Source organism: Scomber japonicus, chromosome 16 (assembly GCF_027409825.1).
Source record: "Scomber japonicus isolate fScoJap1 chromosome 16, fScoJap1.pri, whole genome shotgun sequence".
Classification (NCBI taxonomy): domain Eukaryota; kingdom Metazoa; phylum Chordata; class Actinopteri; order Scombriformes; family Scombridae; genus Scomber; species Scomber japonicus.
Genome location: NC_070593.1, coordinates 2,228,083 through 2,245,582, shown reverse-complemented (window position 1 = coordinate 2,245,582; position 17,500 = coordinate 2,228,083). Strand labels below are relative to the sequence as shown.

General features: G+C 44.9%; 1 protein-coding gene across 1 annotated transcript in view; it reads left to right on the top strand.

Moving 5' to 3' along the window:
• The first annotated feature begins 10,830 nt into the window (after nucleotides 1–10,830).
• LOC128375792 (neuronal PAS domain-containing protein 3) overlaps nucleotides 10,831–17,500 on the top strand; it is a 50,836-nt gene continuing 44,166 nt past the window's right edge. The window contains exons 1-2 of the mRNA XM_053336208.1: nucleotides 10,831–10,949; nucleotides 15,427–15,588. Of these exons, the coding sequence (XP_053192183.1) occupies nucleotides 10,831–10,949; nucleotides 15,427–15,588 (281 nt within the window). The remainder of the gene's footprint in view (nucleotides 10,950–15,426; nucleotides 15,589–17,500) is intronic.

Here is a 17,500-nt window from a genome sequence, read left to right as displayed (position 1 = left end):
GAAGGAAGGATGGAAAGGAGGGAGGGAGGAAGGACGGAAGGGAGGTACAGTAGGAAGGAAGGAAGGAAGGAAGGAAAGGACGGAGGAAGGAAGGAAAGGAAGGAAGGACGGCGGATGAAAGAAGGAAGGAAGGTAGGAGGGAGAGAGGAAAGAAGGAAGGAAAGGAGGGAGGAAGGAAGGAAGGACGGAAGGGAGGGAGGAAGAAGGAAGGAAAGGAAAGAAGGAAGGAAAGGAAGGACGGACAAAAGAAGGAAGGAAGGTAGGAGGAAGAAGAAAGGAAAGGAGGGAGGAAGAAGGAAGGAAAGGAGGGAGGAAGGAAGGATGGAAGGAAAGAAAGGAAGGAAGGACGACGGACGAAAGAAGGAAGGAAGGTAGGAGGCAGAGAGGAAAGAAGGAAGGAAAGGAGGGAGGAAGGAAGGACGGAAGGGAGGGAGGAAGGAAGGATGGAAGGAAAGAAAGGAAGGAAGGACGACGGACGAAAGAAGGAAGGAAGGTAGGAGGAAGAAGGAAGGAAGGAAGGGAGGAAAGAAGGAACAGTCAAAACAGACGGGGTCAATTTGACCCGGGAGGACGACAGGACATCTTTATTTTCTCTCCCTAAAGATTCTCATGTGTGAGGGCAGCAGATAGTCAGCCATATTGTTCCTTTTATTCCATTTCTTTATTATTTCTGGGCTTGTTTTTCCTTTATTCTTTAGCTGAACATGTAGAGAGACAAGAAACATGCAGGTGTAGAGGAATGAGATTTAAAATGCAACAAACATCTGAAGCCAAAAATCGAACCGTAGGCGTCGTGTTTATCTGGTGTGAAGATTAGTTCAGTTCTTTCTTTTTTTTTTCACTCTGCATTGAAGTGATAAACAGCAGGTGTGATACCACCATGTAGTTGCTGCTTCAGCTCTCAGTAGTGTGACCTCAGATATATACAGACCTGGATTACTTTTGATACAGGAGGAAGAAAAAAAGGCTAAATTTGATTATTTGGAGGCGAGGAAGAAGCTTGATGGTGTATTTTATTTTATGCAATTTACAGAATAAACTGAATTAAAGGAGGAAAATGCTTTCACTGCAAAGAAAACAGGCAGGGAGTTCCTGTCCTCTGAAATGAAGCCAACCAGGAAGTAACTTAGAACTGCATTCTATCAAAAGGCCACCAGGGGGCGACCATCTCTATACAAGTCAATGGAGAATTCACCAACTTCTCACTTGATTTCTAACCTCAGTAAACGTTTTCAAAATGTGTTTATGGTCTCAATCGCTAGTTTAAAGCCTTCTTCAATGCAGTATGATGTTCATTTGGGAAATTTTGGCCTCCCTGATTTTATATGTGACGATAAAGCAGGGTATGCATTAGGGCGTGGCTACGTCCTGATTGACAGGTTGATTGACCAATGTCCTCGAGATCCAGCCCTCGTAACCATAGCAACCTCGCCGCTCCGCCCACGGCCCCCCTGCCTCATGCCCATATAAGTAGAATCCGTGTTTTTATTTTTCCCAGCATGCACCTGAAATTTTCAAGATGGCGCTGCCCAGATTCGAAACTATTGGCTTCCGAGCAGCAGTCCACAAACCAATGGGTGACGTCACGGATGTTACGTCCATTTCTTTTATACAGTCTATGGTTTGATATTGATATTGATTTTTGGACAATCATTTTAGGTGTTTGTGTCTTTTTTAAAGTATTAAACAAGTAAAAGACTAAAGTGCAGAGGATGAGAGTAGATTCCGATGCACAAAACCATAGAGGCACGAAAGTCAAAGGGAATCCCTCGAGAGATACGGCAAAAAAAAAAAAAAAAAAAAAAGAGCGAGTGAGAGGTCGTTTAGTAAGCTGTTTGGAGAGTCGTCATCAGCGTAGAGATGAATGAAAGTAAAAAACAGAGGACGATAAAGAAGCTTTCGAGTGCTGCCTGGCTCAAGTTCATTATTAAGTCAGAGGGAAAGAATCAGGAGAGGAGATAAAAACAGTCTTGGCAAGGTTTCCTCGACTGTGAGAGCACTTTATGTTGCACGTGCACTGCCTTTTATTTTCTGCATGATTAGCTTTACCTCTCTTTTTTTATATATCTATATATATATATCTATCTATATATATATATATAGTGGACACTTATAGAGAAGAACTCCTGTATAGAGGCTAAAAATGAAACCTGGAGGAGATTCCCTGGTGGAACTACTTCATCCTCTAGAAGTGATTCTGTCAGATATTGATTTTTTTTTTTTAATATTTCCTCTTTTCCTTCCCCCCTTCCTTCCTTTCCTTCCTCCCTCCCTCCTCCTCTCTTTCTTTCCTTCCTCTTTTCCTTTCTCCCTCCTACCTTCCTTAATTCTTTCCTCCCTCCCTCCTTCCTTTACATCCTCCCTTCCTTCTTTCCTTTCCTCCTTTCCTTCCTCCCTCCCTCCCTCTCTCTTTCTTTCCCTACTTTCCTCCTTTCCTTCTTTCCTCTGTCCTTCTTTCCTTCCTTCCTATTTTCCTTTCTCCCTCCTACCTTCCTCCCTCCCTCCCTCCCTCCCTCCCTCCCTCCCTCCCTTCTTTCCTTTCCTTCCCTTCCTTCCTTCCTTCCTTCCCTCCTTCCTTTCCTTCCTCCCTTCTTTCCTTCCTCCCTTCCATCCTTCCTTTCTCCCTTCCATCCTCCCTTCCTCCCTTCCATCCTCCCTTCCATCCTCCCTTCCTCCCTTCCATCCTCCCTGCCTTCCTTCCTTCCTTCCTTCCTTCCTTTCTCCCTTCCATCCTCCCTGCCTTCCTTCCTTCCTTCCTTCCTTCCTTCCTTCCTTCCTTCCTTCCTTCCTTCCTTCCTTCCATCCTCTCTTCCTCCCTTCCATCCTTCCTCCCTCCCTCCTACCTTCCTCCCTCCCTCCTTCCTACCTTCCTTCCTTCCTCCTATATAGAGGCTAAAAATGAAAACTGGAGGAGATTCCCTGGTGTAACTACTTCATCCTCTAGAAGTGATTCTGTCAGATATTCCTCCCTTCCTTCTGTCCTTCTTTCCTTCCTTCCTCTTTTCCTTTCTCCCTCCTTCCTTCCTTCCTTCCTTCCATCCTCCCTGCCTTCCTTCCTTCCTTCCTTCTTTTCTCCATCCTTCCTTCCTTCCTTTCCTCCCTCCCCCCTTCCTTAGCTTCTTCCTATCCTTTCCCCCTTCCTTCCTTCCTTCCTTCCTTCCTTCCCTCCTTCCTGCCTCCATCCTTCCTTCCATCCTTCCATCCTTCCTTCCTTCCTTCCACCCTTCCTCCTATATAGAGGCTAAAAATGAAACCTGTGAAGCTTTGAGATGGTGAGGAGATTCCCTGGTGGAACTACTTCATCCTCTAGAAGTGATTCTGTCAGATATTGAAGGCAGCAGCGGCAGCAGCGTCTGACTCACAGCCTTCCTGTTTCCTCCCGCTAATAGCCTCGGTCATTTGTTCTAATGTAATGATCGCCGTGCCACCAGCTGCATGTAGAGGTCATCGGTGGTCTCACAGTGAGGACCCCCCCCCCCCCCTGTCTAAATGAATCAATAGGACAGTGCTAGTGCTATAGAGACCAGCGGGAGCATCGTTGGATCTCTCTTTCTGTAAACCAGCAGACCTCTGTCACTTCTTTATTGGGTCTCACAGTGAAGATGCAGCACAGACACACACACACACACACACACACACACACACACACACTTTTATTGTAGTTTGAAGGTTCGTGGATCTAAAGATGGAGATAGTAAAGCCAAAAACAGTTAAAAACGGTCCTCCATGTTTCCTATTTTCCCGCCAAGGCTCACATGAATAATTTAAAATCTTCTTTTTTTCTGTTTCTCAGAGATTCAAGGATGCTTAAATGAATTTCAGTGATGTTTGAGAGACATTCAGTGATGATTCAGGCAGATTCAAGTTCATTTACAATGTTTATGAAAGATTAATATCGAGATTTGAGGACGTTTGATTGAGATTCAGTGATGTTAAAAGGAAATTCAGTGATGTTTCAGGTAGATTTAAGGATGTTTTAACTAAATTCAATGATGTTTGAGGCAGATTCAAGGATGCTTAGATAAAATTCCGTGTTGTTTGAGGCAGATTCAAGGATGTATTTGATGTTTATGAAATGTTAGTGAGATTTAAGGATGTTTGAGAGACATTCAGTACTGTTTCAGGCAGATTCAAGGACATTTACAATGTTTATGAAGGATTAATAGCGAGATTTAAGGATGTTTGAGGGAGATTTAAGGATGTAATTGATATTTATGAAAGATTAATAATGACTTTCAAGGATGTTTTAACTAAATTTGATGATGTTTCAGGCAGATTCAAGGATGTTAAATTAAAATTTAGTGACATTTGAGGCAGATTCAAAGACATTTACAATGTTTATGAAAGATTTATTGTGGGATTTAAGGATATTTCAGGGAGATTCAATGATGATGAAACTAAATTTGATGATGTTTCAGGGAAATTTAGGGATGTGTGAGAGAGATTCAAGGATGCTTAGATAAAGTCCATGATGTTTGAGGCAGATTTAAGGACATGTACAATGTTTATGAAAGATTTATAGTGGGATTTGAGGATGCTTGAGAGAGATTCAAGCATGTTAAAAGGATAATTCCTGTTTTTTGAGGGCTTGTGGAGGTTAAAAGTGGTGGACGGGAGTCTCATATCACACCAACATTAAGATTCAAGAGATAACTGTGTGTTTTTAACCTTGTGTCTTCAGCTTGTTAAGCTTTATTTTATATAGAAAGACTCATTCAGCGTTTTAGCATCTTTCAGCTCGTTGTTATTGTTCATTGGGGAGAGAGAGAGAGAGAGAGAGAGAGAGAGAGAGAGAGAGAGAGAGAGAGAGAGAGAGAGAGAGAGAGAGAGAGAGAGAGAGAGAGAGAGAGAGAGAGAGAGAGAGAGAGAGAGAGAGAGAGAGAGAGAGAGAGAGAGAGAGAGAGAGAGAGAGAGAGATACAGAGAGAGAGAGAGAGAGAGAGAGAGAGAACCATGTTGATGGATTTAAGGATGCTTCAGGGAGATTTAAGGATGATGGTGTTGTTTTTGGGAGCTCTTGAAGGTTAAAAGTGGTGGAGGGGAGTAGCAGTCATGTCTCGTATCACACCCACATCAAGATTCAAGAGATAACTGTGTGTTTTTAACCTTGTGTCTTCAGCTTGTTAAGCTTTTATATTTATATAAAAAGACTCACTCAGCGTTTTAGCATCTTTCAGTTTTTGAGAGAGAGAGAGAGAGAGAGAGAGAGAGGAAAGGAGGAAGGAAGGAAAGGAGTAGGGAGGGAGGGAGGAAGGAAGGAAAGGAGTAGGGAGGGAGGGAGGAAGGAAGGAAAGGAGTAGGGAGGGAGGGAGGAAGGAAGGAAGGAAGGAAAGGAGTAGGGAGGGAGGAAGGAAGGAAAGGAGTAGGGAGGGAGGGAAGAAGGAAGGAAGGAAAGGAGTAGGGAGGGAGGAAGGAAGGAAGGAAGGAAAGGAGTAGGGAGGGAGGAAGGAAGGAAGGAAAGGAGTAAGGACGAAAAGAGGAAGGAAGGAAAGACAGATGGAAAAAAGGAGGGAATTAAGGAAAGAGGGAGGGAAGAAAGAAAAGAAGACAGGAAGGTAAGATGGAAGAGGGAAAGGAAGGAAGGAGAGAGAGAGAGAGACATCCCTTCTATAGTTTAAAAAGATCTGTGACTCAGTTTGCTGGTTGAGCCCCAAAAAAACAAAAGAAGCAGACAGTCCCTCTCCTCCTGATGGATCGACTGCTTATCATACTGCTGTTAGATTATTATTAGTCCAGTGTGTGTGTGTGTGTGTGTGTGTGTGTGTGTGTGTGTGTGTGTGTGTGTGTGTGTGTGTGTGTGTGTGGGTGGGTGACACAGTGCTGTCAGCGGGTCTGGAGGTCGGCCGTGTCACTCTGCCTGAAGCTCGCTCTGTCTCTGTGAGTCTTTGTCAGCGCTCCTCACCAGCCTTCCTCTCTGTGGGCCTCCACGGACCCCACGGACCCTCACACCAGAGCATCTGTGCCCCTGCCCCGAGACCTCTGGAGGGGCCGCTGACCGCCCCTCGTCCAACCATATGAGACCCTCGCGCCATTGTTAAAGACCATTTATACTCAATGTTAAATATGGATTCGGATATATACAGGTTTTTTGGGGGGTGGGCTTTTTCCCTTTGTAAAATTCCCTTTTAATGTGTAAAGGGAGACTAAAGCTGGTGTGGACCGTTAAATATGTCTCGTGCTCTTATGACTTGGTTCGCTTGTCCCTGTGTTTTAAGAAACGTTTACACTGTAGTAAACTACACGATAACCCACAATGCATTGCGTTCCTACCCGAGCTGAAATCATCAGGCTGAAGCTGATTTCATTTTAGCTCTAACTCTGTAAATAAACCACTTTATCCACATTTCTAACCTTTTTAGGAAGAAAGTAAAGTAGCCCTTTAGATCCACAATGTGACGCTAATCTGTCCAAATAACACCTGTTTAAAGTTTTGTTCCTGAGAATTCGGAGCCGCTCAAGTTAGCCGTAGCGAGTAACGCACTTCCTGTCATTTTCACAAAATAAAACACCTGTTACCTTTTATTATTAAGAAAACCATAAAGATAGAATTGGTGCTTTTATTTTGAAAAGAGGAAGTGAACATACCCTCGCTGTAGCTAACTTGAAACCACAAGGGTGATGATCTGTGACGTTTGTATTTTGAGTTTTTTTCAGAAGTAGCATTGCATCTTGGGTAATGTGAGTGTGAGTAGTAGTGTTGCATCTTGGGTAATGTGAGTGTGAGTAGTAGCGTTGCATCTTGGGTAATGTGAGTGTGAGTAGTAGCGTTGCATCTTGGGTAATGTGAGTGTGAGTAGTAGCGTTGCATCTTGGGTAATGTGAGTGTGAGTAGGAGCGTTGCATCTTGGATAATGTGAGTGTGAGTAGTAGCGTTGCATCTTGGGTAATGTGAGTGTGAGTAGTAGCGTTGCATCTTGGGTAATGTGAGTGTGAGTAGTAGCGTTGCATGTTGGGTAATGTGAGTGTGAGTAGTAGCGTTGCATCTTGGGTAATGTGAGTGTGAGTAGTAGCGTTGCATCTTGGGTAATGTGAGTGTGAGTAGTAGCGTTGCATCTTGGGTAATGTGAGTGTGAGTAGTAGCGTTGCATCTTGGGTAATGTGAGTCTGAGTAGTAGCGTTGCATCTTGGGTAATGTGAGTGTGAGTAGTAGCGTTGCATCTTGGGTAATGTGAGTGTGAGTAGTAGCGTTGCATCTTGGGTAATGTGAGTGTGAGTAGGAGCGTTGCATCTTGGGTAATGTGAGTGTGAGTAGTAGCGTTGCATCTTGGGTAATGTGAGTGTGAGTAGTAGCGTTGCATCTTGGGTAATGTGAGTGTGAGTAGGAGCGTTGCATCTTGGGTAATGTGAGTGTGAGTAGTAGCGTTGCATCTTGGGTAATGTGAGTGTGAGTAGGAGCGTTGCATCTTGGGTAATGTGAGTGTGAGTAGTAGCGTTGCATCTTGGGTAATGTGAGTGTGAGTAGTAGCGTTGCATCTTGGGTAATGTGAGTGTGAGTAGTAGCGTTGCATCTTGGGTAATGTGAGTGTGAGTAGTCAGCTCTTGATGCATACTCTGCATTTCTGGAGAATCTAGTAAACCATCCAGGAACTTCTCACATACTCTAAATCACTACGCAGTTGAAACACACTACATACTTCAAATGACGTCAGAGTTAGTACGAGTAGTAGGAAAGTATGAGGTTTCTAACAGAGCCAATATCAATATCTCCTCCACAGTCGCCATGTTTGTTTTTGAGTTTGTTGTTGTCATAAACGTTTTGACTCTGCGCTGCCCCCTGGTGGATGTATTGGTTAACATCCATGCTAACGTAATAAAGGACGCATGGAAGTATGTGAGCAGTGACTAAAAAAGTGCAGAGTTTCCAGCCTGCGTCAGACGATGCTGAGTTTACTGACTAATTATTTAAAACCAGGAAGTGATGTGTGAACTATCGTCATGGTAACCAGCTCAGCTCTAATACCTCTGCACATTTTCTGCTGTGTGTTGGGTTAAACGGCAGATAAAACGCTGCTTGGAGAGAAAATTAATTAAGCTGAATGGATGAGAAATGTCCAATAAATGCGGCATGTTTCTAAAAGTTAAAAAAATTGTTTTAATAATCGTGATTTCAATTTTGACCCAAATAATCGTGATTATGATTTTTTCCATAATCGAGCAGGCCTAGTTTGTTGTTGTCATAAACTTTTGACTGCGTTGCCCCCTGGTGGCTGTATTGATTAACATCCAAAGGACGCATGGAAGTATACTGTATGAGTAGTGACGGTAACATTGTTTGAAAAGGACGGATACATTTTCGTACATACGTTGAGCATAAATCGGCCCTTAGGAACCTCTAAAAAAATTAACAAACCAGTCCAGCAGCTTTTCCTTTCATGTAAGTTTTTTTTAAGCGTGTTGTTTGGGAGACGAGCGAGCAGCAGATGTGGAGGCGTGTCATTGATTGGTTATGATAAGCACTACTGATTAGCGTGTCATCCTTTTGATCTACAGTCATCGCTGCCGAGCCATTAACCCGTAAAGTGTATTTCGACCCTCCTCGACTGCTTTGACCTCACGTAACCTCTCCATCGGTCACACAGAGGAGCGTCTTCAATAATCCGTCTGCAGGGTTTCACTCCGTCTGCTCCTCTTTTTAATATTTATTTTTATGAGGATGGGATTTTTTTTTTTTTTTTTTTTTTTTTTAATTAACATTGTAATTATTCTCATTGGTCCTGTGTGGCTTTGCTATTCTCCACTCACATGTAATGAATCTCCGCTGATCTGACAGGCGAGGATTTAGAGCGGCTTTCACCTCTGAATCCTCGCTGTAGAGAGGAGGAGGAGGAGGAGGAGGAAGAGGAGGAGGAGGAAGAGGAGGAGGAGGAAGAGGAGGAGGCTGCAGCATTCAATTCTTATTTCTGACATATTTCAGATGTTTTCTCTCTTGTTTCTTTCTATAATATGTCAGTTTATTGTGAGAAATGTGCTTTGAGCTCGAGGAAATGTATTAACCCTCCTGTTGTCCTCGAGTCAAGGAAGGAAGGGAGGAAGAAGGAAGGAAAGGAGGGAGGAAGGAAGGAAGGAAGGAAAGGAGGAAGGAAGGAAGGAAGGAAGGAAGGAAGGAAGGAAGGAAGGAAGGAAGGGTGGAGGAAAGGAGGGATGAAGGGAGGAAGAAAGAAAGGAAAGATGGAAGGACGGAGGAAAGAAGGAAGGAGGGAGAAAGGAAAATAGGAAGGGAGCAAGGAAGGAAGGGAGGAAGGAGATGAAGAATGAAAGAAAGAGGGAGGAAGGAAGGAAAGAAGTAAGGAAGGAACAGTCAAGAGATGGGGTCAATTTGACCCGACAGGACAACAGGAGGGTTAAAGACATAATTTTGGGCTCTGGAAACATTTCTCACAATATTTGTCGAACATTTTCGTCGATATAAAGCAATAAGGAGATGAAAGGCTGCTACTGAGTAATACTTCCATCACTGTTTAATCAGCTTGAGCCATAAAATACCATAAAATAGTGGGAAATGCCCTTTATGAACTACCAAAGCTAAAGATGATGCCTTTCGATGTCTTCTTCTCTCCAACCAACAACCAAGAAAATCAATTTACAATCAATTAAAACAGTAAAAAGGAGGAAATCATTAAAGTGGGAGAACCTTGAACTAAAGATCTTTAGCTGTTAATGAAATAGTTGCAGATTTGGATTCACATTTGAACATTTGAAGCCTTTTCTCTTCACCTCAGACTCCTGCATGTAAAAATAACAGAACCCAGCACGAGCAGCCGACACACGATCGCTGACACACGACAAGCAGATGGACCGACTGTGTGAGCGGCAACTGAGGAGAAACAAATGAGGGGAGTGACAGAAGAGGAGGAGGAGGAGGAGGAGGAGGGGAGGGAGTGCGGAGAGAGACAGAGATATAGAGAGGCAGAATCACTCAAGTAGCACTGGGGAAGCTTGTGATAGAGAGCGAGAGAGAGAGAGAGAGAGAGAGTGTGTGTGTGTGTGTGTGTGTGTGTGCAGGACAAACACTGACAGGCTGAGACACACAGCATCGGGGCGGGAAGGGAGGGAGGTGACACCTGAGAGGCAGCAGCTTCATTAACATCAGGAGGAGAGTCGGTCGGTCGCAGGCAGGCAGCCACAACAGCAGGGACTGGTGTAGATAAACTGCTTCCTTGTGGAGCAGCAGGAGGAGGAAGAGGAAGAGGAGGAGGAGCAGGAGGAAGAGGAGGAGGAGGAGAACGTGTTGCAAAGACTGGAGCTTGAGAGCAGATAGACAAACAGAGAGAGAGAGAGAGAGAGAGAGAGAGAGAGGATGAGAAGCATCACTGCCACCTGACTCACATACTGGGAGTCAGCCTCCTGCAGCACCTGCAGCGGCAGTCTGAGCATCAAAGTCTGAGACGTGGGGGGGGGGGCAGATGGGGAGCGAGCTGCTGAGATTATGCGCGGGGCAGCGAGCTCCTGTGGATTCCCCGTCTTCGGCATCAGCATCAGCAGGAGGAGGAGCAGGAGGAGCAGCAGCAGCAGCATCAGGAGGAGCTGTGGCTCTACAGATAGCACCAGAGCTAGCTGGAGCTGGAGCTGCAGCAGAATAAGAAGCTCTGACTCCGTTTTTTTTAACCCAGACTTGAAGGTAGCATTCACAGCCGAGGTGTAACAGGAGTCAGCTGTCCATGTAGCGGCCGCCGAGCGTTTGAACGTACCTGTAGCCAGAGCTGCAGCGCTGGTGCTGGTGCCGAGGTGAAGACACAGCAGCAGTGCAGTTAGGTGTTAGGTGGTAGTTGTAGTTGTAGCAGTAATAGAGAAAGAGGAGGGGGTGGGGGGGGGCAGTGGCTCAGGACACTGAATGACCAGTGTGGCTGATGAAGGCCACCTGGATCCGCTTGCTGAAACGAGCCAAGGGAGGTCGAGTCAAGAGCTCCGACGCCTGTGTAAGCTGATCCTCTTTTTTGAGTGTGAAAGTTGGTGTGTGTGTGTGTGTGTGTGTGTGTGTGTGTGTGTGTGTGTGTGTGTGTGTGTGTGTGCATGCAATAAGTCTCCAATGCATCCATCAGTGCATGAGGGGTGGAGTTGTGATAGCTTGTGATAGAGGGAGAGGGAGTGTGTGTGTGTGTGTGTGTGTGTGTGTGTGTGTGTGTGTGTGTGTGTGTGTGTGTGTGTGTGTGTGTGTGTGTGTGTGTTGTCTGCTACTGATGATGATGATGATGATGATGATCACTTATACGGCTGTCAGATTCTGGGCAGAGCTCCAGGGGGGCATCACCTCCGTCTGACCTGCTGGGGGGGGTTTTCTCCATCACGCCCCGTCGTTAGCTAGCTAGCTGTGATTGTGATGTCATAATCACGGCGGATCAGGTGTGTTTACCTGAGCCAGACATAAAAGCTCATAAAAGAATAAAACTAAAATCTGAGGGTAATATGGAGTAAGTAGTAGATGTAGGATGTCTCTGCTCAGGCGGAGTGGAGCTCGGAGCATTCGACGCACGTTTTGATGCTTGTTGATGTTTTTTGAAGCTGCTGCTGGGAGTTGAATATAATCCTGAGTGTGATACATGGATACTAACTGAGCTCAGTTTGTAATGAGTTATTCATATCCCTCTTTCGTTCTTTCCTTCCTTCCTCCCTTCTTCTTTTCCTTTCTCCCTCCCTCTTTCCTTGCTTCCTCCCTCCCTCTGCCCTTCCTTCCTTCCTCCCTCCTTTCTTCCCTCCTTCCTTCCTCCCTCCTTTCCTTCCTTTCTCCCTCTTTTCCTTCCTTTCCCTCCTTCCTTCCTTCCTCCCTCCTTTCCTTCCTTTCTTCCTTCCTTCCTCCCTCCCTACTTCTTTTCCTTTCTCCCTCCCTCCCTCCCTCCCTCCCTCCCTCCCTCCCTCCTCTTTCCTTCCTTTCCTTCCTTCCCTCATTTCCGTCCTTCCTTCCCTCCTTCCTTCCTCCCTCCTTCCTTTCCTTCCTTCCCTCCTTTCCTTCCTTTCTTCCTTCCTTCTTCCCTCCTTCCTTTCCTTCCTCCCTACTTCCTTTCCTTGTAATGAGTTATTCATATCAGATTAGAAAGAGAGCGAGACATGACAGTGATTTCTCCCTCCTTTCCTTCCTTTCTTCCTTCCTTCCTCCCTCCTTCCTTTCCCTCCTTTCCTTCCTTCCTTCCTCCCTCCTTTCCTTCCCTCTTCCTCCCTCTTTGCTCCCTAAAGCAAAGGGCATTAATATGAATAATGTGTTTTTATCTATGGAGACAACATAAACATAAGTCTGGTAATGTAAGAGGAGGAGGAGGAGAGGTATGATCCTTCTTTGTGTGTGTGTGTGTGTGTGTGTGTGTGTGTGTGTGTGTGTGTGTGTGTGTGTGATGGCTGGGTAATACTAATCAGGCACAGAGCGAGCGAGGCAGGCTATTTTTAAATCAGACAGCAGAGTGTAATGGTGCAGTGAGATGAATGAGAGGAGCTTGTGTTTTGGAGCCATGTGTGTTTGGAGCCACCGTCCGTCGCGTGCAGGTGAAGATAAAAGCTGCTGCCTTCACTTAACGGAGAAACCCCCCTGCTTTTAATTACACTTCCTGATTCATGCAGTTTAAAAATAAATAAATAAATAAAAAAGGCAAAAGGAGAGTAATCTGTAGTCTGTGTGTGACGTCCACTAATTAAATTATTCAACTTTTTCTCACATTTTTGTATTTTTGAAGCCAAATGCAGCAAAAACATACAAATATATCAGACGAGACTTAATATTTCAAAGTATAAATGATTAAACTTCCTGTCGTCCTCCCGGGTCAAATTGACCCCGTCTGTTTTGACTGTTCCTTCTTTCCTCCCTCCTTCTCTCTTTCCTTCCTTCCTTCCTTCCTTCCTTCCTCCCGTCCTTCTATCCTTCCATACTTCCTTCCTTCCTCCCTCCTTTCTTTCTTCCTTCCTTCCTTCTTCCTCCCTTCCTCCTTTCCTTCCTCCATCCCTCCTTCCTTTCTTTCCTCCTTCCCTTCCCTCCATCCTTCTTTCTTTCCTCCCGCCTACTTTCCTCCCTTCCTCCTTTCTTCCTTCCTTCCTTCCTTCCATCCTTCTATCCTTCCATCCTTCCTTCCTCCCTCCTTCTCTCTTTCCTCCCTTCTTTCTTTCCTTTCCTCCATCCCTCTTTTCCTTCCTTCCTTCCTTCCTTCTTTCCTCCGTCCGTCCTTCCTTTCCTTTCCTTCCTCCCTTCCTCCCTCCTTTCCTCCCTTCCATCATTCCATCCACCCTTCCTCCCTTCCTTCCTTGACTGGAGGACACCAGGAGGGTTAAATAAAGTTGATTTCATGGTAATTATTAACCAAACATAGATCTGATATCGTCTGTTAATATTTGTGTCTGGTGTTTTAAAAATAAACATTTTTAAAAATGAAGACGGCGGCTGGTTGATAGTGACAAAATCAAAATATAGAAAGAATTTAAAAAACACAATATTTTTACCCCAAATAAGCCGATATCAGTATTATCTGCTTTCACAAAATATTTACTCAATGAGGCATTTGATAAATAATCATTAGTGATGTCGATGAGTTCACAAAGTGGAATAATTTAACTGTGATGCTGCCTTTAAAAACCAGGAATGACATATTAATATAATAATATATACATATATAATTAACCTCCCGGGTCAAATTGACACCGTCTGTTTTGACTGTTCCTCCCTTCCTTCTTTCCTTTCTTCCTTCCTCCCTACTTTCCTTCCTTCTTCCCCCCTCCTGTCCTTCCTTCCTTCCTCCCTCTTTTCCTTCCTCCCTCCTTTCCTTCCTTCCTCCCTCCCTCTTTTCCTATCTCCCTCTTTTCCTCCCTCCCTCCTTCCTTTCCTTTCCTCCTTCCTTTCCTAACTCCTTTTCTTCCTTCTTCCTCCCCTCTTTTCCTTCCTTCCTCCCTCCTTCCTTCCTTCATTTCTTCCTTACTTCCTTTCCCTCCCTCCCTCCTTTCCTTCCTTCTTCCTCCATTCCTTCATCCTTTCCTTCCTTCCTTCCTTCCTTTCCTTTCCCTCCTTTCCTTCCTCCCTCCTTTCCTTCTTCCTCTCTCCTTTCCTTCCCTCTTCCTCCCTTCCTTCCTTCACTATAAATAAACAGTATGATAGCATGCAGTTATTATGGGTGGTGGTTTGAGCTCCTGCAGTGTGTCAGGCTCTATAATCGGATGTTTTTGGGGTATTTCTGAGTGTCTGTGTCGAGTAAATCTGTCACCACACACACACACACACACACACACACACACACACACACACACACACACACACACACACACACACACACACACACACACAGAGTCACACTGGGACCTGGTGTTCCTCAACGTTTCCCCCCAGTGTTTTGTCACAGAGGGATCACAACAAATCTGCAGGCGAGCAGCTGTGAGAGCGCTAAGGATAGAAGAGGAAAGGAGAAGAAGAAGAAGAGGAGGAGGAAGAAAGAGAAGAAGAAGGAGGAGAAGAAGAAGAAGAGCTGCTGGTGATGTGATTACATGAAAGACAGTTTGTGTCCTTTGGCAGAAGAAGAGGAGGCGTCTACGATTCGCCACCAATCCAATCAGCTGGTTTTTTTTGGAGGTTTCACAGAAGCAGATGAAAGAAACTCGAGGATGAAGATTTAGTTAATTATGCCTCAAAACTGTGGAACCAACTCCTTTAAGATATCAGAGAAGCAGCTTGTTACATATGTTTAAAAAGACTCTCTTCTTCACTTCATCCTTTAACGAGCTTTTCTCACAGCCAAATGTTGGATTTTACTTGTTTTTTTATATTATGCTCTATTTTACTAGGGTTAGGGTTATTTTTATTTCCCGTCTTATATGACATTAATCTTTCTTTGTGCTTCTTTAAACATTGCTTTATGCTCCTTTTAGCACTTTGATCTGCATCTCTTGTATGAATGTTGCTACACGAATAAAGTTATTATTATAATAATTGATTATAGTTGTTTCAGTGATTGATTTTAATGCCTGAGCTCCTTTCTCCCTTCCTTCTTTCCTCTGTCCTTCTTTGCTACCTTCCTCCCTTCGTTCTTTCCTCTGTCCTTCTTTCCTACCTTCCTTCCTTCCTTCTTTCCTCTGTCCTTCTTTCCTTCCTCCCCTTCCTTCCCTCCTTCCTTCCTCCCTCCTTTCCTTCCTTCTTCCTCCATCCTTTCCTCCCTTCCTTCCCTCCTTCCTTCCTCCCTCCCTCCTTTCCTTCCTTCTTCCTCCCTTCCTTCCCTCCTTTCTTCCTCCCTCCTTTCCCTCCCTCCTTCCTTCCACCTTTCCTTCTTTCCTCCCTTCCTTCCTTGACTCGAGGACAACAGGAGGGTTAAACATCAGACTCTCGACTCCACTGTTGAACCTTTTTGTTTGATGAGTCAATCAAAGCAAAGTTTCATCTCTTGTTTCCTTTTTTCGATGTTTCTCAGCTGATGACACCTGTTGGTATGAGCTCATGTTCATTTGTGTCACTTTTGTTTTTCCTCTGCAGGGTTCGGCCGAACTCCTACACCAGCCGTCCATCAGACTCCGATGTGTCCCTGGAGGAGGATAAGGAGGCAGTGCGCAGAGAGGCAGAGCGACAGGCTCAGGCACAGCTCGACAAGGCCAAGGTAAAGTTCCCAAGTCAACTCCATGAGCAGATCCAGCAGAGGTCTGTGTGTGTGTGTGTGTGTGTGTGTGTGTGTGTGTGTGTGTGTGTGTGTGTGTGTGTGTGTGTGTGTGTGTGTGTGTGTGTGTGTGTGTTCAATCAGGGGTGTCGAACAATGGCCCACCAAAAGGGTCGAATTCGACCAACCAAAGTATGCAAATTGGAGAAAAGTAACGCTATATTTTCACTCAGAGCTTCTGATCTGTAGACGTTCAACTGACATGATTCAGATTTAAAGGGTTAATTTAGACACATATTATAAGTATCTGTTACCATGGTACCCAAAAATAGTTCATTAACCCTCCTGTTGTCCTCGGGTCAAGGAAGGAAGGGAGGAAGAAGGAAGGAAAGGAAAGGAGGGAGGAAGGGAGCAAGGAAGGATGGAGGAAAGAAGGAAGGAGGGCGGGAGGGAGAAATGAAAAGAGGAATGAAGGAGGGAAGGATGGAGGAAAGAAGGAAGGAGGGCGGGAGGGAGAAATGAAAAGAGGAATGAAGGAGGGAAGGAAAGAAGGAAGGAGGGAGGAAGGGAGGAAAGGAAAGAAGGAAGGGAGGAAGGAAAGGAAGGACGGAAGGAAGGACGGAGGAAAGAAGGAAGAAAGGAAGATAAGAGGGAGGGAGAAAAGATGGAAGGAGGGAGGGAGAAAGGAAAAGAGGAAGGGAGGAAGGAACGAAAGAAGGACAGAGGAAAGAAGGAAGGGAGGAAGGTAGGGGGAGGAAAGAAAGCGAGAAGGAGGGAGGGAGGAAGGAAGGAAAGGGTGAAGGAAAGAAGGACCGAAGGACATAAAGAATGAGGAAAGGGGGATGGAGGAAGGAAAGAAAGAGAGAAGGAGGGAGGAAGGACAGATGGTTATAGGTTATTATGTAATGGTTTTACTGGTCCGACCCACTTGAGATCAAATTGGGCTTTATGTCCAGCAGCCCCTGAACTTAAATGAATGTGTTTAAATGCTGATGGTTTTCTATCTTTGTGAGGACCGCTTCGATTCACACACCTCATAAACATCAGTATGAGAACATTTGCCCCCTCCTCACTCTATCAGACAGATGTTTTAAGGTTAAAGGGGAACTCCACTAGTTTAGGAGAGGAGAGGAGAGGAGGGTGGGGGGGGGGGGGCTGTCAGCCTCTGATGATGTCATCACGGGTTATTTTCTCCACTTTATAACAGAAAGCGTTGCGTTAGGAGCTTTAAGAGCCGCTTTAAGCAGACAGGGAGGGTCTGATGAAGAGTTTATGGAAGTTTGACACTAAATTGTTGGATTACTCTTTTTTTTTTTTTTTAAAGGCTCACAATGTTTAGATTAAAGTTACAGAAGCACATAATCCTCAATTAAGTGACAGCACAGAAAGCAGATATAATGATGCTTGTGTGTCATTTTAGGAACTTTCTCTTGTTTTCTTCCACTTTTAAAATGACACATTAATTAACGAAGGGACAATACCTGGAGAGATTATGATGAGAGGATTGGTCTTGTTATGGATTTTGCTCAAAATTGGTGCAACTTCTCTAGCTTCTCTGTCTCATGCTTTAACATAATGACACAATTAATCATATGGGGCCAATTTCCTGGAGAGGGATTAAGTTAAATCCGAGATTAGACTTGTTTTAGTTTGACAGAGTCTTGTCTTTGGTCTGGTCTTAATATCTGTCCATGGTGTAAGATTAGGAAAGGAAAAGAAGGAAAGGAGGGAGGAAGGGAGGGAGGAGGGGAAAGGAAAGAAGGAAGGAAGGTAGGAGGGAGGCAGAAAGGGAAAGAGGAAGGGAGGAAAGAAGGACAGAGGAAAGAAAGAGAGAAGGAGGGAGGAAGAAGGGAGGGAGGAAAGGAGGGAGGAAGGGAGGAAGGAAGGAGGGGGGGAAAGAAGGAAGGAGGTAGGGAGGAAGGAAGGGAGGAAAGGAGGAGGAAAGGAGGAGGGAGG